This window comes from Homarus americanus, unplaced genomic scaffold, assembly GCF_018991925.1.
Source record: "Homarus americanus isolate GMGI-L3 unplaced genomic scaffold, GMGI_Hamer_2.0 scaffold4896, whole genome shotgun sequence".
Taxonomy (NCBI): domain Eukaryota; kingdom Metazoa; phylum Arthropoda; class Malacostraca; order Decapoda; family Nephropidae; genus Homarus; species Homarus americanus.
This window is the reverse complement of record NW_024749657.1, coordinates 279692-303318: the sequence shown is the minus strand read 5'-3', so window position 1 is coordinate 303318 and position 23627 is coordinate 279692. Positions and strand designations below refer to the sequence as shown.

General features: G+C 40.0%; 2 protein-coding genes across 6 annotated transcripts in view; one reads left to right on the top strand and one right to left on the bottom strand.

The window, feature by feature from the left end:
* Positions 1–620: 620 nt before the first annotated feature.
* Positions 621–10883, bottom strand: LOC121853528 (regulator of G-protein signaling 9-binding protein-like). The gene is made up of 7 exons (XM_042347725.1): positions 10633–10883; positions 6099–6282; positions 3042–3208; positions 2570–2637; positions 2104–2293; positions 1543–1711; positions 621–1245 (listed from the first exon to the last, which is right to left on the bottom strand). Exons 2-7 carry the CDS (start codon positions 6270–6272, stop codon positions 1126–1128), a joined length of 888 nt encoding a protein of 295 aa, XP_042203659.1. The 5' UTR covers positions 6273–6282; positions 10633–10883; the 3' UTR covers positions 621–1125.
* A 1631-nt stretch (positions 10884–12514) lies between these two features.
* LOC121853526 (cytoplasmic dynein 1 intermediate chain-like) overlaps positions 12515–23627 on the top strand; it is a 64599-nt gene continuing 53486 nt past the window's right edge. For 3 of the 5 annotated variants that reach the window (XM_042347717.1, XM_042347719.1, XM_042347718.1), the window contains exon 1: positions 12516–12750. In XM_042347717.1, coding sequence (XP_042203651.1) covers positions 12652–12750 — 99 coding nt within the window. In that variant the 5' untranslated portion in view covers positions 12516–12651. Of the gene's footprint in view, positions 12751–13003; positions 13037–23627 lie in introns of those variants that run through there. The other 2 variants (XM_042347697.1, XM_042347714.1) reach the window with 2 other exon arrangements.

The following is a 23627-nucleotide window of genomic DNA, read 5'->3' as shown; positions in this document are numbered from 1 at the left end:
ACCTATGTTGCCTGACAAAGTTGTATGAACTAGATTTTCATTTCTTTCTGAGCAATCAGAAAAATGTATGTCTAGCCTAACTAAGATATTTTATAAAAATTTTCTTAGGATGAAACTTACTATTAAGTGTTAATGAAAATTTCAAAGCACTGAACTTTAACATATTTATGCTCAACTTATAGTTAAAGTCAGTGACTGAAGGGCTGACAAAAATTATTTGTGCGATGATCGTAAAGATATTGAAGTAGTATACCTGTAGGGAGGTAAGAGGAGTTGCCACAGACCAGAGTACAGTTGACCCTCCATTAACGACCGGTTCAATTTACGATATTTCAGTTAACGAGTTACCTCCCATAAGGACTTTCAGTTCTATTAACAAGTACAAATTCTATTAACGACAGCCTTACGAGAAACACATTTTGGTGCACACATCAGTTGATCGACTCATCCGCCAATAATCGGTTCTCTGTTTAGCTTTGTTTCCAGTGGAGTAAACATCAAGAAAGTTGTACTCTTGAATATTTTTTGCATTTTTTAAATTAAAATTATTGGTCATTCTGAAATTAGTTAACATATTGATAATATACAGTGAAGTGTTGGTTTAAATAAAAAATCTGGAATTAGTTAAGTAAATTGTTGTGAACTTCAAATTTTATTGGTGAAATTATCAAGCATGGGTCCGAAGAAATCTCAGAAGGCGATTTAAATTCAAGTGAAACTAGAAATTATTAAGAAATACGAAGAAGGCATTAGAACCAATGCACTCTGTAAAGAATATAACATATCATTGACTGTGTCTACAATCGGCTGTTTGCGCCGCCGGAAATTCGTCATACACACCTCATATTCTATTGTTTTTTATTTATTATTGTACAGTATACTGTACAGTACAGTACTGTATTTTGTTTATATTTAAAGTTTTGTTAATTCTATTACTGGTATACAGTATTTTGTATGTACTTTTTAATTCATTTTAAGGGAATTCTGTGAGTTGGAACCAATTGCCTAATATATCCCATTGAAATAATAGATTCAGTTAATAAGATTTTCAGTTAACGAGTGACTCTGTGGAGCCAATTGTGCTCATTAATGGAGGGGCCACTGTATTGTACAGTACAGTAGAGGCTACGTGAGGAACACCACCAGTATGCCCATGACGGTACTGAGAAAGAACACCAGCACGACGGAGGTCACGATCCAACACAGACAACGCCGCCGCTGCACTGTGTTGATGCTCTCTTCCCCCTGCAACAGCGCCAAGGATTAGTTTATAATTTAGTTAGCACCAAAAGTCACTGTAAATTCTCTGACTGTAACTAAACAATAATGTACAGTCACTCAAAAAATTTTCTTTACAAAAATTATGTTTGACAATATGACACAACGGACAAAGGATTTTGACAACCTTACCAAGACAACAGGAGTCGCAGTGTTCATTCTGAAATTCATCGACTGCCCCCCCCCTCCCCCTTCCCACCCACTCAGCAGACAACATGACCACACACCACCCACTCAGCAGACTCAGTAAACAACAGAACTCACCACAGATTCAGCTTCAGAACAGACAGACTCGGTATTCTCTTGGCAGGAGTTGGAGTCTTCGTTGATGGCAGCAAGTAACTGTTTCTCGGTCAGCTCGTCCAAGATCCACGTCTTCATATCCAAACTGCTTTCCATCACGTTGATTAGATTCCTCAGGTCTATTAGTTCTCTGTCAATTTATGAACGACTGTTAAAACAGTGAGTGGACATTTGGGCCACTGTTAAAACTCCATCTCATGTTTATCTATTACAAGCATCTTCATCTCCAATCCAAGGGACACAATTTTAACCTCATGAGGGCGGGGATCTCTCTGTGCTCAATAAAATCGTCTGGTGTTAGCCAAATAAAATAATAAAAGTAGCATCCTTGTATTGAAGAGGTCACAAGGGATGTGTTTGCGGTACAGTAGTAAAAATTAAAGAGAGTGCTTTTGTGAAAATTCCAAGATATAACAAAATGTTAGATCTTGGAATAATTGTTTTCTTAAAACTGATTGACTTACTTGTTAAGATAAAGTCAGACACTGAACTAGGTTTCCTTATATCATTTAACTGACTTACTTATGGAGTTGATTGACCTCTGCCCTCTCTAGTGCCAGTCTGTCAGTGAGGGAGAGGTCGAGGCAGTCACCGGGTGGCCCTGACCGGTGACTGCTGCCATACTCGTGGACGCCTGTGTTGATGAGGCCAATGGGTCCCAGGTGTAAGCCGAAGGTGTGCTGCAGGGTCAGTGTGCGCAACATCTCCTGCTCTGAAGTGTGGTGTCTTAGTTGCTGATATAGTCATAGTGATCAAGTAGTTACAATAGCTAAAGTAAGGTACAGTTAAAATTAGTAAATGCAGAAGAGTAGTTACAATCAAAAACTGTAGTTATAACCAGTAAATTCAGTAGCTTTAATTACTGTATTATTAAACAGTATGAGTATAAGCAAAACACATATAGTTGATGCAAGTAAGTCCCTCATTTATAATACTGTAACCATTTCCACACACACACACACACACAGTGACCACCACAACAACTCACCTAGTACCCGTATGCAACAGAAGAGTATACGCCATAGTCTGGCTACCTCTGGCCGCACTGTATCTGCTCTGGAGAAAAAAAGAATCAAATATTGCTAGTTAATAATTAATTCAGATTACAGCAACAAAATTACTTAATAATTGATAATGAATTTGAAACATCTTTTTGTCTGGTTGTGTCTAACAAATTGTGTAGACATCTGGACTTTGATTGTTGAGTGAGAGAAGCTGGTTAGTTATTAAGGTCATTCTGGTAAAGTGAAGTTGTCTCAGTGTAGCACTTACTACTAAATAATAAATTCGGGATACTATGATAAGTTCAATAAAAAAATCAGTTATGTCATTTTGCAGCAATTAAATGGATGCTGAGAGATGGGATGTGAAGTGATGAGTTGTCAGGGTGAAGGTTTTATTGTGCAGGAGGTTTAAAATAAGGTTATGATATGTGTAAAGACTGTAACACGAGAACTAACTCTAGGAGGTGTGGGCTCAGTTTATTTTTGGCCTCCCTGGCGAGGTCCTGAGCCCGGCGCCTGGACCTCTTGAGTTCCTCCCGCAGCTGGTCACAGTCACCACTGCCTCCAAGACCCACGGCCAGGTGACGGTAGCTCGATGTCTCACGATTCAATTCCCGGATGAACTATGGGGGAGATATTATTGACTACAGGGAGTCTGTACAGAATGAAAAAAAATGTGTATATTGTATGTATATAAATGTAGCAGCTTTATAATAATGGGCTTCAGTTGTCTGGTGCATACAGCTGTAGCATGTTTATCTCTTACTACTGCCTCATGTCCTGGGTGCGATATGGGTGTTAACCAGTGTGACACTACATAACAAAACAAGTTTTCTCCAGGCACTACGGTTTCCTCCAGTACAAACATTAGACAATAAAGGTCATAACAAAATCACAAAGAACATGACCAACTGCGCAAACAGCTAGTAAGCTGATACATGGTGAAATGATAAACAAAGATGGGAAGGATGACTTGAAGATTAACTACCTCCAGCTTATTTCATCTTCAGATGGAAACCACCCAACCTAACCTAACCTAACCCAACCACCCTCAGGTAACATTAGGGTATTAAATCGCCTTTTGTCTTAGGGTGAGAAACACTCACACTCCTGCAAGCCCCACTAGAGGGCACCCATCAGTGAGCTCTGTCAACAATCTCTTTCTTTCTCTGGGCTTGTACACTGCTTAGCATTTAGTGACTGTGTGAACATCATGAAATAAACTATTAGCCCACAAAAGAACAGTCATCTGATTTACTCGCTCTCTCTCTCTCTCTCTCTTTCTATTACTACTAATATTAATAATAATAAAATAATTAAAAAACTTAATTAATTAATGTTTAACAGTTGCTGTATAGCATAAGGACCTATACTTAGAATAAGTGTTTATCAAGACCAGAGTTACTGAAGGACAAACATACACATAAAACAAGTACTGTACAAGGAAACAAATAAGAGACTTTCTCGGAAGCAGCCAAGGCAGGCTAGATTATAAACAGTTCACAAGTAAACACCAAGGAACTGGGTCAAGTATAGATTCCTGAAGGTGCATAGGGTGAGTATTCCTTGAGGGTGACTATGTATAAATGTGCCTTAAGAGTGGTTGACGTAAAGTGGCGAGTGTGAGGGCGGGTGGTGAGTGTAAGGGTGGGTGGAGATGGGTGTGAGGGTGAGTGGTGAGTGTGTGGGTGGGTGGTGAGTGTAAGGATGGGTGGTGAGTGTAAGGGTGGGTGGTGATGGGTGTGAGGGCGGGTGGTGATGGGTGTGTCGGTGGGTGGTGAGTGTAAGGGTGGGTGGGAGATGGTGGTGAGTGTGGGGTGGGTGGAGATGGTGGTGAGTGTGGGGTGGGTGGAGATGGGTGTGGGGTGGGTGGTGATGGGTGGTGGTGAGTGTGAGGGCGGGTGGTGATGGGTGTGGGTGTGGGTGGTGAGGTGGGGGTGGATGGAGATGGGTGTGTAAGGGTGGGTGGTGAGTGTGGGGTGGGTGGCAGGTGTGTGGGGTGTGTGGTGTGGTGGGCAGGTGGTGATGGGTGTGGGTGGGTGGTGTATGGGTGGGTGGATGGTGAGTGTAAGGGGTGGTAAGTGGTTATGAGGGTGATTGGTGGTGGTTGTGAGAGTCGGTGGTAATGGGTGTGAGGGCAGGTGGGTGGTGATGGATGTGGTGGGTGGGAGGTGATGGATGTGAGGGGTGGGTGGGTGATGATGGTGTGAGAGTGGGTGGGTGTGAGGGCAGGTGGGTGATGGATGTGGGCAGGTGGGTGGTGATGGGTGTGAGGGTGGGTGGTGGTGGGTGTGAGGGCAGGTGGGTGGTGGAGAGTCAGGTTCGCTGTCTTGGGTCCTTGGCACCCCGATGTATACAAAGTGTTGGCTTGCTCCTCCTACACCACACATTCACTAAACACCCACCTGGCCCTCACACACTCACCCCAACACCTACATGCTCCTTACACTCACCCAACACCCACATGCTCCTCACATACTCACCCAACACCTACATGCTCCTGCACACTCCCCAACACCCACATGCTCCTCACACACACTCCTTGCCCACATGCCTCACACACTCACCCATACCCAGCACACACTCACCCCACCCCACATGCTCCTCACACACTCACCCAACACCCACACACACTCACCCACCTACATGCTCATACACACTCACCCATGCTCCTCACACACTCTGCAACACCTACATGCTCCTCACACACTCACCCAACACCTACCTGCTCCTTACACACTCACCTTGCCACATGCTCCTCACACACTCACCCAACACCTACATGCTCCCACACACCACCCACATGCTCACCTCACCAACACCTACATGCTCATAACACTACCCATGCTCCCTCACACACTCACCCCAACACCTACCTGCTCCTCACAACTACCTACATGCTCCTTGCCTCACCCAACACCACATGCTCACTCACACCTACACACACACATACACCTACATGCTCCTCACACACTCACCCCACATACCTACATGCTCATGCCCTTACACACTCACCCAACACCCACATGCTCCTCACACACTCACCCAACACCCACATGCTCCTCACACACTCACCCAACACCTACATGCTCCTCACACACTCACCCAACACCCACATGCTCCTCACACACTCACCCAACACCTACATGCTCCTCACACACTCACCCAACACCTACATGCTCCTCACACACTCACCCAACACCTACATGCTCCTCACACACTCACCCAACACCTACCTGCTCCTTACACACTCACCCAACACTCACATGCTCCTCACACAATCACCCAAATATATCCATACATATCGTTTAATAATATATACAGTAGTTTAGACAAGTGTTAGGTTAGATTACTGTGAGATTAGGTTATGATAGTGTTAGGTTAGGTTAGGTTAGAGGGATTAAGTTGCATTACGTTAGGTTAAGCCAGGAATGGACAACATTTTTAGGGTGTTTAATGATCAGGTGAAATAAGTTGGAGTGCTTATTCTTCAGGTGAGCTGGTTGGTGTCACCTTAAGACAGTCAGCCTTGCCAGCAAACTCGAGGGCGGCCGCTGCGTTGCGTTGGTCGGTGTTAGTGCAGTAAGGGATCCACAAAGGCCGCCCACCGCCACTCACACCACCGCCGCCCAGCACTGCCGTCCCCCCAGACACACCTCCCCCCAGGCTGCCCCCACGCACCCACATCACACACAACCTGCAACACAACAACATAATTTATAACTTTGAAGACAATTGTTAAGAATCACTGTGCTTGACCAGAAAGATAACACAGTACTAGGCATTTCTTGTTCTACGTTAGCAAACTATCTCCACGAATTATATTTTCGACAAACATTACATACCATAACCTAATCTAAATGTAGTGTAACCTAACCTAACCTAGCCCAAACTCAACCTAATCTAGATGTAACGTAACATAACCCAAACCTAATCTAACTTAACTTAATCTAAACATAAAATAACGTACCCTAACCTAAGAATCATACTCAAGGGGTTGTCATAGTCAAAGGGTAAAGTCAATGTGCCCAAGGGGTTAAGTCATCATACTCAAAGGGTTAACTCATCATATTCAAGGGGTTAAGTCATTGTGACCAAGGGGTTGTCATCATACTCAAAGGGTTAAGTCATCATATTCAAGGGGTTAAGTCATTGTGACCAAGGGGTTAAGGCATCATACTCAAAGGGTTAAGTCATCATACTCAAGGAGTTAAACATTGTGCCCAAGGGGTTAAGTCATCATACTCAAAGGGTTAAGTCGTCATACTCAAAGGGTTAAGTCATCATACTCAAAAGGTTAAGTCGTCATACTCAAGGGGCTAATTCATTGTATCCAAACGGTTAAATCATTGTACTCAAAGGGCTGTCATTGTATTCGAGGGTTAAATCATCATGCTCAAGGGGTAAAGTCATCGTACTCAAAGAATTAAGTCATCGTACTCAAGTGGTTAAGAGTAATTAACAAAAATAATTAATAATCGACCCAAGTAAATATTGAAAATGAACCAAAATATTACCATACGTTTCCGTCACTAGGGCAAGGTCATATAAGGTCACACGGGGTCATAAAAACTCACTGAAATTAATTAACAAAGTGTAAATGTGTGCGGAGTATATTTCTCAACCTTCCCATTTCCCTGTGTCTTTCCACAATTGTTTTTCATTCTTATTTCCTCCTTTCCTTTGAGGGTCCTTAAGTTCTTATCCCATTCACACACAAGTTAGATAGATAATAATAATAATACTGAACACTGTTACTTCAAATCGTCTCCAACTCTAAGGTAATGACGCACCGTATTTCTGTGTGAGGAACAGTCTGGTGTTTACAAAGTTCCGTGATGTATTGTTTACAAAATTCCCAGGGAAAATGGATCAACCGAAGATCAACACCCAAAGCTAAACATAATATAACCTAACCTACGCTAGACATACAGTAATCTAATCTAACATAACCTAATCTAACCACGTAATTTAACCTTTTTTTTTACTTCTATCCTCTTCGCTACTGATCGGCTCGTTAGCCGCTTGGGCGGTTGATCACGTCTCACGCACTGTTGGCAAGTACTAGGCATGCACTAGCGTCTGAATGTATCTGAACCTGTTCCAGTGCTTGTCAAGTCTGGTCTTGAAAGAGCTCACACTCGGTGCCGCCACAACACTCTCGGGCAAGTTTTTCCAAGAGTTCACAATTCTCACTCCGAAAAAGTTTGCCCTCACAGTTTTCTGGACTTGAGGCCTCTTCAACCTTGAGCTGTGTCCCCTTGTGGGGCGGGAGTCCGCCAGCTCCAGGTATGGACACTCGACTGAGTAGTGCCCTTTGAGATGTTTATACACCTCAAGTAGGTTCCCCCTTGCCCGTCTGTAGTATAAGCTAGGTAGTGCAAGAGCTCTAAATCCTCTGGGTAGCCGAGATGCCGGCACCAGTCTGGTGACCCGCCTTTGGACATTTTTAATCAACGACGTGATAATATTTTCCTATTATATGGAGTAAGTTATGGTAATTTTGTGCATCATAGCCATTTTTTTTTATAACCTGGCATTGGTACAGATTATCAAAATGCATTGTGTACTGGTTCTACCAAATGTATCAAACTAAAACACGAGAAAAGATTGGACCAATACAGACAGATACCGGCGAGCTAACTGATAACGACGGAAAAATGAGCAATGATCTGAACAAATATTTTTCAACAGTTTTCACCACAGAAAATTTAAACATGATACCCGAGGCACCGACTCTATTCAGAGATAGTGAAGAAAACAAATTAAGCGAGATAGTAGTGACTAGTAACGATGTTAGTAAGCAAATAGACGAACTAAAGCCTAATAAGTCACCTGGTCGCGATGAGATATTTGCCAGAGTATTAAAGGAATGTAAGGAAGAGCTTAGTATGCCCTTAGCAAAGTTGTTTAACATGTCCTTAAAACAGGTGTAGCACCAGAATCCTGGAGGATAGCGAATGTAATACAGATTTTCAAGAAGGGGGATAGATCACTATCCTCTAACTACCGCCCAATCAGTCTAACATCAATAGTAGGCAAATTACTGGAGGCAATCATTTCAAACTCTATTCGAAATCACCTGGAGAAGCACCGATTGATCAATGATTCCCAGCATGGCTTCACAAGCGGGCGTTCTTGTCTAACTAATATATATATATGTATGTATGTTTATATGCTGCCTTTATTGAATATATATATTATATATTATGTTACTTCTTACCAAAGTCAGAAAGTGTTTAGGCTTGTGTAAACACGAAATGTGTTAGGCACGTTGTAACCAAGAACAGAGAATAAACGACCAGCCAGACAGACCATGTGACTCGTCATTCTCCCATTAAATAACGCAAGATACTACAACATTCTTTTTATCAGTTTTCGAATCGGTGGACGAGGGGCACAATTATGATGTAGTATATCTCGACTTTAGCAAAGCCTTCGACAGAGTCCCCCACGAAAGACTAATTAGAAAAGTAGAATCCCATGGATTAGGGCGTGGTTACAGGACAGGAAACAGCGAGTGAGCAATAACATTAACGGCACTAAATCCCATTGGAGCAACGTCTCTAGTGGAGTTCCCCAAGGCTCGGTACTTAGACCATTATTATTTATTATATACATAAACGACATAGACAGCAACATAAGTAAATTTGCTGATGACACTAAAATAGGACGTGTTATTAAATCTGACGAGGACTCCGCAAAACTACAGGAAGATCTAAACAAATTTTTCGAATGGTCTGAAAAATGGCAGATGAAATTCAACGTGGACAAATGTAAAGTACTCAGTATAGAAGATGTAAACAGGGAAACCAGTTACCAGATGAACAACGATGCCATTGAGAAATTTGACTGCGAGAGAGATTTTGGAGTAATGATAAGTAGAAACCTTAAGCCAAGTAAACAATGTGTTTTTGCTTGTAACAAGGCTAATAAAGTACTTGGGCTCATACAAAGGAGTGTTAGTTACAAGACTAGCAAGGTCATCTTGCGATTATATCTTGCGCTTGTGAGACCTCACCTGGATTACGCAGTTCAGTTCTGGTCACCGTATTACAGAATGGATATAGAATCCTTGGAAAGAATTCAGAGGAGAATGACAAGACTAATCCCGGCCATTAGGAACCTTGAGTACAGTGACAGGTTAAAGCATCTTAATCTGCACTCCCTCGAGAGACGTAGAGTGAGGGGCGACCTGATAGAGGTGTATAAGTGGAAGGCAGGGCTAAACAAAGGGGACATTACAAAGGTACTCAAACTATCCAACCAGGAGCGAACTCGTAACAATGGTTTTAAATTAGACAAATTTAGATTTAGGCGCGAAATAGGTAAACACTGGTTTGGAAACAGAGTAGCGGATGAATGGAACAAGTTACCAAATATCATCATTAACTCAAATACGCTGGATAGCTTCAAACATAGGTTGGATGCTTATATGAGCAATAGGGGTTGGGTGTGAACGGGACTGCCCACTTATGGGCCAATAGGCCTGCTGCAGTTTCCTCCATTCTTATGTTCTTATATTCCCATCTACAAGAATCATTGACAGGGAAGGTGAGTGAGAGCACTGTTAGTGAGAGGACAGACGTGCTAGGTAATACTTGGACAGTCTACATCATAAACACTTGAAGACAACCTACAGCACTAACACTTGAAGACAGACTACAGAACTAACACTTGAAGACAGCCTACAGCACTAACACTTGAAGACAGCCTACAGAACTAACACTTGAAGACAGCCTACAGAACTAACACTTGAAGACAGCCTACAGAACTAACACTTGAAGACAACCTACGGCACTAACACTTGAAGACAGCCTACAGAACTAACACTTGAAGACAGCCTACAGAACTAACACTTATCTTCACAGGTAGAGTTAACGTAGAACCAAGTTGACAGGTGAAGGGGGGAGGGGGGGGGATCTGTCAGTCCTGTGGAAAGTTATGAGAAGATGAAGATGCGAGTGTTGTTGTAGGGTGAGGGAGAAAGGCGAGGGAAGACATACATAGACATAGCCACAGCGCTGCCAAATCAAACAAAGGTTACCTTGAGGAGGAAACATGGAGGCCACTACCCAACACGCTCTCTTCTACTAATTTTCCAGAACTAATAACACTATGGGTTGGGGTTCACTTGGGTCTAGAAGGCGGGAGTCACACTACCAAGTTAAGGGTCTTGGAGGGCTAGTAAAGAAATGCACAGGCCAGAAATTGCCTACGGTGTGGAGGACGCCGCCGCATGCAGAGATGTTGTCCTCCATCACCATCACAACCACAACCTCAAGCTCAACAAGTGCGTGTCTCCGCCTCTCTGCCGGACGTAAGATAAAACTTCATTCATGTTACTCACTGCCTTTTCTCCCTCTCACTGCTAATATTTACTATCACAATGTGCAGATTATTACATTATCTTGTTAACACGTGACCTACATAATGAGATAGATGTTCCTGAGATGAGGACAGTGAAACTAGATATATCTAAGATAATACCATGACGACACCGCTCGTGTCCTCACATTGGTATCACGGTAACAAATTTTGGTTTTCTCTCAATCCTGTGTTCTTGTACTGGGGAATCACTCTCACACCGAGTTATTTCTGAAAATCTTCAACTATTTCTTGATTATTGATATTTCAAGTGACAAAAATAAACACTGCATAATGATATGAAACGAATACTATGCAGAATCTTTGAGACCCTGGCAACACTGCTGTTGTCTGATCAATAACAATCAGGGGTTCTGGTGGCGTGTTTTCTCATTGGTCCGTTTATGCCATGTTCGTCGGGGGTATTGGTTAACATAGTGTCTCGGGGAGGTGAATGGATCAATATGTGCCGCTGGGAATGCAGTTATCAGACTGGAAACTTATCTCTTATTGACAAAAGATGAAAATAAGTCTTTTCTTACTTCCCGAGCACATGATACTGGGACCCAATACAGTACAGTGTTTGTGTGTTGATGTTATGATTTGTTACAACGCTTCAGCAACTCGGGTCATTAAGTTCGCCCCTACCCGAAGGACTGTCTCTAATCCCTGCCCTACCCTTTCGCCCTCTACCAAGTGTTAATTGATTTTTCACAGCTTTACCTCACCTAACGCTGCCATGTACTACATTAAATAAATGCAAAATATATCACAAGACGCGGTTGCCTAATAAAATAATTCAATACCAACTTTGTCTTACTTTTGTATTGTAATTAAACATGGTAAGATGGGTTGGTGGCTCCCCTTTGGTAGCTTTCAATCAGCTGGCAGTCGATGAGAGTATTTTGAAGACGAAACAGAATTACAATAATTCAAGTGAGGAAGAACTACACCTTTGAGAAGCCTTATGGGAGATGGACCATATAAGATTAAACTCTCCGAATAAGATCCACAAGTTTATTAACAAGATTTAATTTCTTCTCACAACGATCCGAGAATTTTACTTCGTTGTCATCAGAAACACCAATATTTTTCTCAATTAGCTTTAGCTAATGAAGTATTTATTGCGATGTATGATACATTTCCTTACTCTTGCGTTTTACAAGGTATTATATAATTATATCCAACTTTTAGACAGGTAATTACCCCTTCATCGTTGAAGGTAAAATAGATACGTTCTTCAGTAAGGAAAATATAGCAGTCACAGTGACAATTTAATGTTATCTATAAATCAGTGAATATGAATAAATAATGAGAAAAATTAATGATTACATTTTGAATAACCCGCTTCTTAATGTTTAATCTTAAAAACTATTATCATTCTTTAAAAATGTATTGTAATGAGAAAATTAATCATTAAGAAGACTTGATACAAGTATTTAATCTTCCCATAAACCAAAAATATCTAAATTTTAGATTATGAAACATTTATTTTAATTATTTAAGTGATATCTAAGAACTGGAAGAAGATAAACATTACAAGTTAAGTAAATTATTGGAACGCCATATTGACTGTCTGGGGAGGGACGGAGGGTCGATGAGTCATCGTATCGCCCAGCACAAGTATTTGACCGATATTCTGACTACTAAGACATTAACTTGAGTTGTTGTTGAGGATTGTGGTGTATGAGAAGTCATCATGGCGGACAGGAAAGCTGAGTTAGAGAGGAAGAAAGCCAAGTTAATGGCCTTAAGGGAGGAGAAAGAAAGGAGAAAACGAGAGAAAGAGCAAAAAGACGTAAGTAGAGGCACTTTTCTATGACTTACACTTGTGTTATAGATGTCAAAATAACCATGACAGGTGTGTAACTATTAGCTAACTCATACATTAATAAAATCACGAAAATGGCGAATAATTTTATAATCTTTTGGTTGAATTAAAATATAGAGTTGCCGGTGTGAGGAAACTTAGTGAGGTAGTGAGAGAGAGAATGAGAGAACCTGTAATTTGTTCCTCTATCCTGGTAACAAAAGCAAGATATTAACCATTAACTAACGTAGTGGTGATGCTGATACGTCATGAGGTTAGTGTCATAAATCACCATTTAGTTTAGTAAAAGAGATTTATCGAAATTTTGTGATTTGTTATTTTTTTCAACTGACTGACAGGAGGAAGTGGGTGTGACTACCATTTTGCTCATAACTTGTGTATATTTTTCTGGTTCTTTAGAATATTTTAAGAACTGTGAGTCAGTCTAATGGTTAATACTGTACTGGTGTGGCTGTTACCTGAAGAATTTTTAGTAACAGAGAACAGTAATGTACGTTTAAATGATCTTTAATTAATCCTTAAATGTGAAAATGAAATAAGCCAATGGAAGAAGATTCTATTAAATTCAATAGTCATCATTTAAGGAAACATTTTAGTTGAGGTTTATATAGTGTTCTGGTATTTACTTTATCTATATGTGTTTTCTTCAGTATTTTCTTTAGAAAATTGAATTTTTTGACTTATGGAATACAAGTCCAGTGACCGAACAGAAGTAATTTTGAGTTAACTTGTGGGTATTATTGCATTTTCGCACACAACATTCATACCCCTAATCTATTATCATATTCGAATAAGAAGTCTAATTATAAGATAATTTGCCGTCGCAAATGTATAATAACGGAGATAGCGTATCCAAAATTTTCTCTATTTTCTTCCATTAATCTTCCGCCATTATCGTCTGCCTCACCTCCCACACTGCGTGTCTCCTCCTAGTCCGAGAATTGCTGTTCGACACCACAACCGCATCCAGCCCATACGTGCACGAACTGATCGCTATAAGAACAGCCCAGTCCCAACCATTGTAAAAATTATCAATAACTTGTAATAAATCAGTGTACACACTCCCAGTAAACAGTACTCCTTGCACTGTCACTATGTTGAAATGAACTGTAGTTTGAGCTTTTCCCCATCTAGTTATTATATGTCTTATTTGTGTCACTTATGTTACTTGTATATTATTTGTAATTCGTAACCCATTCCCCAAATATGTAACTGTATATTTTCAGCCTTCTGGCTGCCCAGCTCTTTCAATAAACCGTTAATTATTATTATTATTATTATTATAAATCATCACGCCCATGCGTTCCCGTACAAGTCACGCGGCCAATCAAAAGCATTTTTTGGGGGGCAACCAATTAAAATGATTTGTGGTTTAATTCGAGGTATTTTTGGCCCAATCAAATTCGATTTTTATTTTGGGTCTCATATCTCGATATTCAAATTCATTTCCAACCTTGGAAGTCTGCGATGGGTGTCACTTCAATTATATGGAGTTGATTGTGAGTTTTGGGGGAAAAAATGAAGAAACTATTGCATTTTTTCGATCTCATGGTTTTCACCCGACTTCAGTAGTGTCCTAAGTGCAAGAACGAATGTAAATATCGTCAAGACCAACATATGTGGCATTGTGGTAACTCCAACAACGAACGAGAACCAGGCCAATAAGGTAAGACACAAGTGATTCCATCATATGGTGAGAGTCAGTTAGGTTAGGTCAGGTCTATGGTTTTCTAGTTTTTTTGTTGTGTATTTTGTATTCACCTAGCCATAATTTTTGTCAGAAAACGCCCCACCAAAAAACCCCCCAGCTAATTCCCGACGGAAATGAAGGTCATAACCGATCTAAACACACATAAATACAGTATAGTCTACATTTACGCGGTCAATTGTACCCGTGGAGGTCCGCGTAAAACGAGAAACGCTTAAACGAAATAACAGAACATATGGGATTAATTGAAATAGAGACTGGGCCGACCCCCAAACTCCACTTTTTCCGACACAATACATACGTTGTAGTAAAAATCGTATCTTAATTTGATGATGGTATGCACACTAGGGGGCAGGGATAAAACACTTTTATTTGAGTTGCAGGCTGCACTTTTCAGGCATCGTTTGTATGGCTGTAACAAACACCTGTGCAAAATTTCATGCCATTTCATGCATACTTACCCTGCCGCATCGCGAACGACTTTTTGTCAACTTCTAGTGTATACCAAAAATTAGGTGTCATTTAATGTTTTCCAGGATAATGATAAATTTTACATGGGTGACATCGATTTAATTCACATGTTATTTTACAGGTACACCGTATAGAAAATCATTACAAGTTCATATTGAAATTCTTTTTTGTGCGGAACCTTGGCATCATTTTCCTAGACAATAATCTTTGCCTAATATATCCATCTCTCGATTCGTATCCCGTCACTTCAGTGCAAGCTTCAGTCATCACTTTTATGCCTCTCTCGACCGCCTGAGTGCTGTTTGGCCACTTGGGCACCACTAATGGTGTCTCAAGAATGTCATTAACCTGTAGATTTGACAGAGAAGCAATGTAAGGAGGCTCAGTCTTGAGTTCATTCCTCCAGTTAATCATGGAATGATAGTTTTTTGCTTGCCACTTTAGTTTCGGAGTCACCACCTTTCTCATGTTGACTACAGGAGGCACATCCTCATTCCCATCTCCATCTTTACCCTCCTCATCAGTATAGTTTAACAAATTCTCGTCAACAGCAGCATCAGAATCTTCCTCCTCCTCTTCAGATCTGCCAGTGCATTCTTCCTTTTGCTGATTCTCTTCTCTAATTTTTCTTATCATTGAGACAGCCTTTTCTCTAACAGTCATGTCCTCATCTGCACACATACCAAGAAGAAGTTGATCTGTGTGGGCGAAGTATGCATTTCTCTGGACAGCCTTCTTCACTATCGTCTCCTCCTCACTATTCAGGTGTTTCATATATAGCAGGGACTGGAATACGTTCCTTGAGCCGTGTGTTACGTAAGGGTGTATCTTGATGTAAAACCACATTGGAGCACTGAACTTTATTATTGTAGTGACAATTCTTTTCAACTCATGGCTGGGTCTTGATGTTGCTACATACAGCCTGAGGATTCTACTCCATAAGGTGTTCCACCTTGACACACAGGGAGGACCTGGCTCAATAGCAGCCAAGTCATCTTCAACAACACCTGTGATAACTCCTTTACAAATCCTATACAGGTATTTCTGATCCCAGGACAGCTCTTTCTCCACTTCATCATTAAACACAGGGAAATCAGGGAAACTGACTGGCTGGAAGGCGACAACTGGAAGCTCAGACAAAGACTCCTTGATCTGCTTTCCAATGGGACCACGCCAATGCTCAGGACCACTTGGTTTACCATCATAGTGATAAAAAACTGCGCGGAAAGGCAGCTCATTTCCGTGAAGCTGACATATGAAATAATGGAGCGGGTGACCAAGTAACATTTCAAGATGATGAATGACTCCATTTTCTGATCCTACATTTACATTGGTTCCATCACAACCAACACACACAATGGGCTGCTGGGTTAGATTTTTCTCCACCAGAAACTCGTGAATAGTTTTGGCAATCTGCTTTCCGTGTCCAGTCTTGGGAGTCACATGTGTGAGATATTCATTGCCAGGCTCAACCATGATGACATAATGATCTTTCACCATCATCCTCGAACTCCATTTCTCGGTCTTCTCATTCTTTATCATCACACGAGTGGCGGTCTTCTTACCATCAAAATAGAGTGACGTCAAATTATCTAAACTAGCCATCTCAATTTCTTGCCTCTTAAATCGGTATTTTTGTCTCGCATCCCGCAGCTTATGTGGTCCAATAACCTGACTCTTGTCATCCTTTGTGATAATGCCATAGTCAGTTAAGGTGGCAGTAGCAATGGCAGCTCCAGCATAATCACTAATCAAGTATCGGTCACAAGCGGCAGCCAGTGTAGGGAGTCTTGTCCGGTAACACAACATTGAGAAATGAAATGAGAAAAGGCTGATAATCAATATAGACATAGCACCATACTCATCTGCAACAAGACAACTTAAATGAAATAAGAGATATGAAAAAAAAGTTGATAAACACTGAACAGAACATTGCACCGCCACAGCGGCTGTTTGGCTAGTACTGTAGGTAAATTTAAAAATTTCAGTAGAAAATGCGGCAGACTAAACCTCAACATATCAGCTTCAAATTTGGCATGGAGTCTTAGATATGTATAAGGAACAATGCCTGAAGAGTGCAGCTTTGAGCAAAGTTTCACTGCCCCCTAATGCACACACACATAATATAGAAGAGAAATATCAATAAGAGAATAATATACTGCACCAGGTAAAAGAAAAATAAAGGTTTAACACCTACGTTAGGAGAAGAGATGGGTCGGCATACGGGGATGGCGGCTGGTTCCGAGGCAGAGGGTAGATTAGTTGCCCTCTGGTGAATCACTATCACTATTCACAGAGGTTTGCAGGGCCTCCCTGACAAACCCCTCAAAGTCCATATCCTCACTGTCACTATCACTGACTTGGGCTGGCTGTGGTTGTGGTGGGTTGTGGGCGAAGAAATCCGTAATTCTACGTTGACGACTAGCATTGACGTTGTCGTGATACATCTGGACATACGGCTCCATAATTTTCGACAGAAAGTTGTTAGACACTTCATGCCGATGCTTGACTGTCTTTGTCAAGGATGAACTTGATTTTCTCCCCCAACTCGATGACTTCCTTCACATAATCATGGCTTGGTCCAGGTTCAAGGATTTTCTGGGGTGGTGGGGGTTCAGCGGAAGCCATTGTGAGGGGAATAGCGGGCACAAGAGAGAACTGTATACGCGGAGACTGAGAACAATGAGAGCGGCCCGCCTAGCTCAGCGATTTCTTCCCTCTGGTGGCAGGGCACATCATGTTACATTAGACCAATCATAGCTAGCGGCGGAGGGAGGTAAGGATGCGTGACCTAATCACAGTCCGATACGTCATATGACATCAGCGATGACGTAAGAGTGACCTAATGCGCACCCTCCCCGCACCACTTCCCGCGTAAATGATGGAATTAACCGCATAACTTAAAATTTTTATTCTGGCAAGGTGCCGCGTAAATGACCAAACGCGTGAACAAAATCCGCATAAATCGAGACTATACTGTACACTAGAAAAACATATTTTTTACTTTCTAACAGAGTTGTGTGCACTTATGCAAATTTACCAACTTGCGTGGTCTTTAACCGTAGAGAAAAGTATCATAATTGTTTGGTTTTAGCAGGAATGAGCCACTAAATGATGCAGCGCAGGACCTTTTGAAATTGGACTTTATTAAGTGATTTTTGGAGCTACCTAAGATGAAAGCCATGGCTTGCTCACGATAAACAAATTCATTATTTTTTTTTTTGGGGGGGTGAGAGGACAGAGGCAGACTGAGGTAGTGATCCACTGGAGGCTGGCTGGCATTTGTTATTATGATATATTGTAAAATATTAGTTTCCTCTTAACTTGTGCTTAAAAAAACCCTCATTTTTCATTTGTAAAACTTGTATCCAATTATACACAGTACACATAATGGGTTACAGTGGAAAAATTAGTTTTGCAGTGTGGAATTTCACTTTATGGACAATTTCTCAAAAGCATATCCCTACAGCATGAGATGCTTGTACAGTATAGTAGCCTTAAATTTCATATGCTGACGGCTGATAGGCTGGCAGGAATGGCTGATGTCCCTAACATTCTGCGATGCTTCTTTTTTCTATTGACTTTAAGGTACCGTTTTTTTTAAGAATGTTAAACTCAGTTCTATTACATTTAGCTGTGTTTGTTCGAGGGCACTACACTGTACAGAATATTTTGAAAGTAAATTAAAATTACTATTAACCCTCTCAGCCTCGCACGATGCCATTGTGGCGTCAAACATAAAAGACAAAAAAAACTTAGGCTCAGCCTTGCGACGCCAATGGGCTATATTTTCAAATAACTCAAAAACTATACAGTGAAACTGACTGAACTTAGGACGCCATTTGAGAAACGTCGTTTTCTTTGTGTGGGCCTCGTCACCTTTCCCAGTGTACGGTCTTGGTCACTGTGTGAGTGGCGCGTGGTGTCGCATTGGCCATTGCGCTGCTTGGCCCTTTAATTATTCCATGAGTTTTTGTGTTATATTATTTTTCCATATACCATGATATTCTACATGCTTTGTTCTTTATTTTGCTATACTGTATAGTACATATCAATGAACACCATAATACTGTACAAGGAAAATGTGAATGGAAATCGATATGTTAATAAACATTTTCCTACTTTTCAACTTGAAAAAAGTGGCTTAAAATTCAAGAAATTTAAATTTTTTATGGTTTCACACAATTTTTCAGACAATTTTAGACCAGAAGAGATCCCATTGCAATTAATAAAACAATTCCATGGTGGTGAAAGAAGCCCTAATTTTTTTTTCAGCGATATTTTGGCAAAAACCTCTGAGGCTGAGTGTAAGTTTTCATGCACGTATGTGTCTCTGGCTTTGAGGCTGAGAGGGTTAAACAGAATACAACACAGAGCAGACCCAGTCTTATTGTCATCACAGCTCATGTGTCCGTGACTGCATTACTCGCATCATGTAAACAAAGCACCAGGAGTTTAGGACAACACAATAAGTCGTCACAGGACTTGTGTGAGATTATTTATTTTTTATATACCGGGTAAAGATTGTCTCCAATTAAATAATGTAAGCCAATGTATTACTAATGATACAGTATAACTACTATATATGTTGGCTTACTGTTTCATATTGTTCACTTAATTTTAGTCTTGTCCAGTTTCACTCTTATAAATTGTATATACATATAGGGAGTCTGTGTTACAATATTTGTATACGTATTACGTATTCACATTTGGTAATGTACTAGCTTATACGTATAGTAATTTTTATCACCAAAGAATCATTATTCATATCCCATACTCGGTTATACTTACAGTATACAGTGATCCTTAATCCTAGGTAATTAAGTATTTTGTATGTGAGATTTTGACAATTCATGGGAGGCAATACAATGTATTAGATATTGTTACCGGGTATGTACTGTACAGTACTGTAATTTCAAATATCTGCTAGCAGACGACATGTTGGGGAACTGTGTTGTCATCAGCTGATTGACTCTCTTCGCTTGATATTTATTTATTAAACCTTTAAAACTTATTTAATGGAGCATATAGAATTTAGAATATTTATTGCTTCTAACCCCACTTGTTACAGTACTGTAGTACATTGAATTTACAGGCAGTTCCCAAGTTATGAATAGGTTATGTTCCTGGACCCTTTTCATAAGTTGATCTTTTTGTAAGTTGTAACAGGTTAGTTAGTTTAAAACACAACCCTGCCCATACAAAACAACAATACTATCCCATACAAAACTAATACAGGTAATGTAAATAAAAAGTACTGTATTGTAAGAAATGGGATTTTAGTTACAGATTTTTGTGAATACTGTATACCGGTATTAGGATCTTGTTTATAAGTGCGGGTGTTGATAACTCGGGGACTGCCTGTACTGTATAGAAGAAAATTGCTGCAGTATTCATATTCTGTATTCATTAGACTGTACTGTACAGTAAGTACTGTATGTACTTTTGGGAATGTAACCCTTGTGAATACTGTATCAAGGACTCCATGTAATGTTTTGTGGCTCAAGCTTGAAATAAGAAACATTTTCTTCTACTACAGTACAGGTACTGTAATACATAACTTCTTGGAGAATTTTCTAAATTAGTGATGAAAGTTATCAAAATAATAACTTTGACAACACATACCTGTATTAACTAATTACAGTACTGTATTATGGTATGTATTTAATACAGTACGTATTTATATCTTTAGTAAATACTTTCACTTTGGATGGTAACACTTAAGTATGAACTACAAGTAATTTTGGTAGCTTATTGAAACCTAAAGAAGGCATTTGCCTTGTTGAAACAATTTTGCACACAACCGTTTATTTTGGGCATTTTAGTGGTAAATTATTGCAGCTGTCCTTTGTAATTCATGCATGATAAAAACAGAGATGGCCAACCCAACCCCACTGTACATTCAAGCACTGATACTGTACAGTCCCCCCAAAAAAGTATTATTGGATTTTCCTTTGCTACAATTTTAAACACTAGACGAAATGCTTTGATATGTTCACCAGTGAATCATTATAAGTTGGTACGCCTGCTGGCCATATCAGCAACAGCTAGAGATGGGGGTAGAATTGGGGGAAGAAATCATCCTTGTATAGCATACTAGATACTTCAATATAACAAGAAATTCATTAAGCTATATGAAAGTATGTCTTGTGCTGGGTAGAAGCAAGCCACTGACTGACGATTACAAAAACACTTGAGATATACATTAAATGGAAATGTTTCGGAACATCATAACTGAGATGAAGACCTCAAAACTGACATTTCACCACTACTGTACATCCTTTAATTAACAGTTTCATTTATACTGAGTTTCACAATATGCTTTCTCATGATGTTCAAGATGTCTGATTTGTGAAGTAACTAAGCAAATAATACTTTATATTAGAGTGAACAGCTACAGCAATACAGTACTATACAATATATCAGTATATGGGATCTGCCATGTTACTGATATGTAAATTGCATTGGTTTAACACAGAAATAAGGTTTCAAATCAAGGGAGTTGCAGGCACCAGAACCCCCTGCCCACCTATAGTAAGAAAGTTGTGGTTGTGAGTTTTAGTGTGGCACCAGTTGTTTCATGGCGCCTAACCCATTATGATACTGTCGGTTCGCTCACCCAGTTAGCCGTTGTATCTCAACGTTACGTGTACTGTACCTTTGTTGTGAAGGCCAATGATAGCAACTCTCACATCTTGCGATGTCTCCCTGATAATTCCTCGCTCCATTGGATGTAAAATCCCTTTGATGACTGGCATGGCGTTGGTGTCCACTTACAACATCCACTCCGAGTCATGTAATACAGTAGATGATCTGAAGGATTCACATCATTCAAAAACATATACTCATTCATGCATAAAGGTCATGGATGTACAGCTACCAATTGTTCAGAAACAGGTCGAGTATCTGGAAAGCCTCGAATCACATTTACCTCAGAGCTAGGTAATGATACTTTTTGCGGACCACATTTGAACACTGATAATGTACTAACTGTACATTAGAACACACAAGTGCTGTACATAACACTGATATTAACTGTACATTAGAACACACAAGTGCTGTACATAACACTGATATTAACTGTACATTAGAACACACAAGTGCTGTACATAACACTGATATTAACTGTACATTAGAACACACAAGTGCTGTACATAACACTGATATTAACTGTACATTAGAACACACAAGTGCTGTACATAACACTGATATTAACTGTACATTAGAACACACAAGTGCTGTACATAACACTGATATTAACTGTACATTAGAACACACAAGTGTTGTACATAACACTGATATTAACTGTACATTAGAACACACAAGTGCTGTACATAATACTGATATTAACTGTACATTAGAACACACAAGTGCTGTACATAACACTGATATTAACTGTACATTAGAACATAAGTGTTGTACATAACACTGATATTAACTGTACATTAGAACACACAAGTGTTGTACATAACACTGATATTAACTGTACATTAGAACACACAAGTGCTGTACATAACACTGATATTAACTGTACATTAGAACACACAAGTGTTGTACATAACACTGATATTAACTGTACATTAGAACATAAGTGCTGTACATTCAAACCCTAATGCTGTACATTTAATCACCGATACTGTACATTCAAACTGATGCTGTACATTTGAACATTTGCTGCTGTACATCTAAACACAGATGCTGTTCATTAGAATGCTGTACATTCAAGCACTGATGCTGTACATTTTATCACTAATGGTGTATCTCAAACGGGTGCTGTACATTTAATCACTAATGCTGTGCATTGAAGCACTGATGCTGTACATTTAATCACTAATGCTGTGCATTCAAGCACTGATGCTGTACATTCAAGCAATGATGCTGTACATTTAATCACTAATGCTGTGCGTTCAAGCACTGATGCTGTATATTTAATCACTATTGCTGTATCTCAAATGAATGCTGTACATTTAATCACTAATGCTGTGCATTCAAGCAATGATGCTATACATCGAAATACTGATGTTTTTCTTTAGAACACCGATGCTGTGCATTCAAGCACTAATGCTGTACATTTAATCACTAATGCTGTACATTCAAACTGAAGCTGTACATTTAATCACTAATGCTGTACGGTCAAACTGATGCTGTACATTTAATCACTAATGCTGCATGTTCAAACTGATGCTGTACATTTAATCACTAATGCTGTACGTTCAAACTGATGCTGTACATTTAATCACTAATGCTGCACGTTCAAACAGATGCTGTACATTGAATCACTAATGCTGTACGTTCACACTGATGCTGTACATTTAATCTCTAATGCTGTACGTTCAAACTGAAGCTGTACATTTAATCACTAATGCTGCACGTTCAAACTGATGCTGTACATTTAATCACTAATGCTGTACGTTCAAACTGAAGCTGTACATTTAATCACTAATGCTGTACGTTAAAACTGAAGCTGTACATTTAATCTCTAATGCTGTACGTTCAAACTGAAGCTGTACATTTAATCACTAATGCTGCACGTTCAAACTGAAGCTGTACATTAATCACTAATACTGCACATTCAAACTGATGCTGTACGTTCAAACTGAAGCTGTACATTTAATCACTAATGCTGCATGTTCAAACTGATGCTGTACATTTAATCTCTAATGCT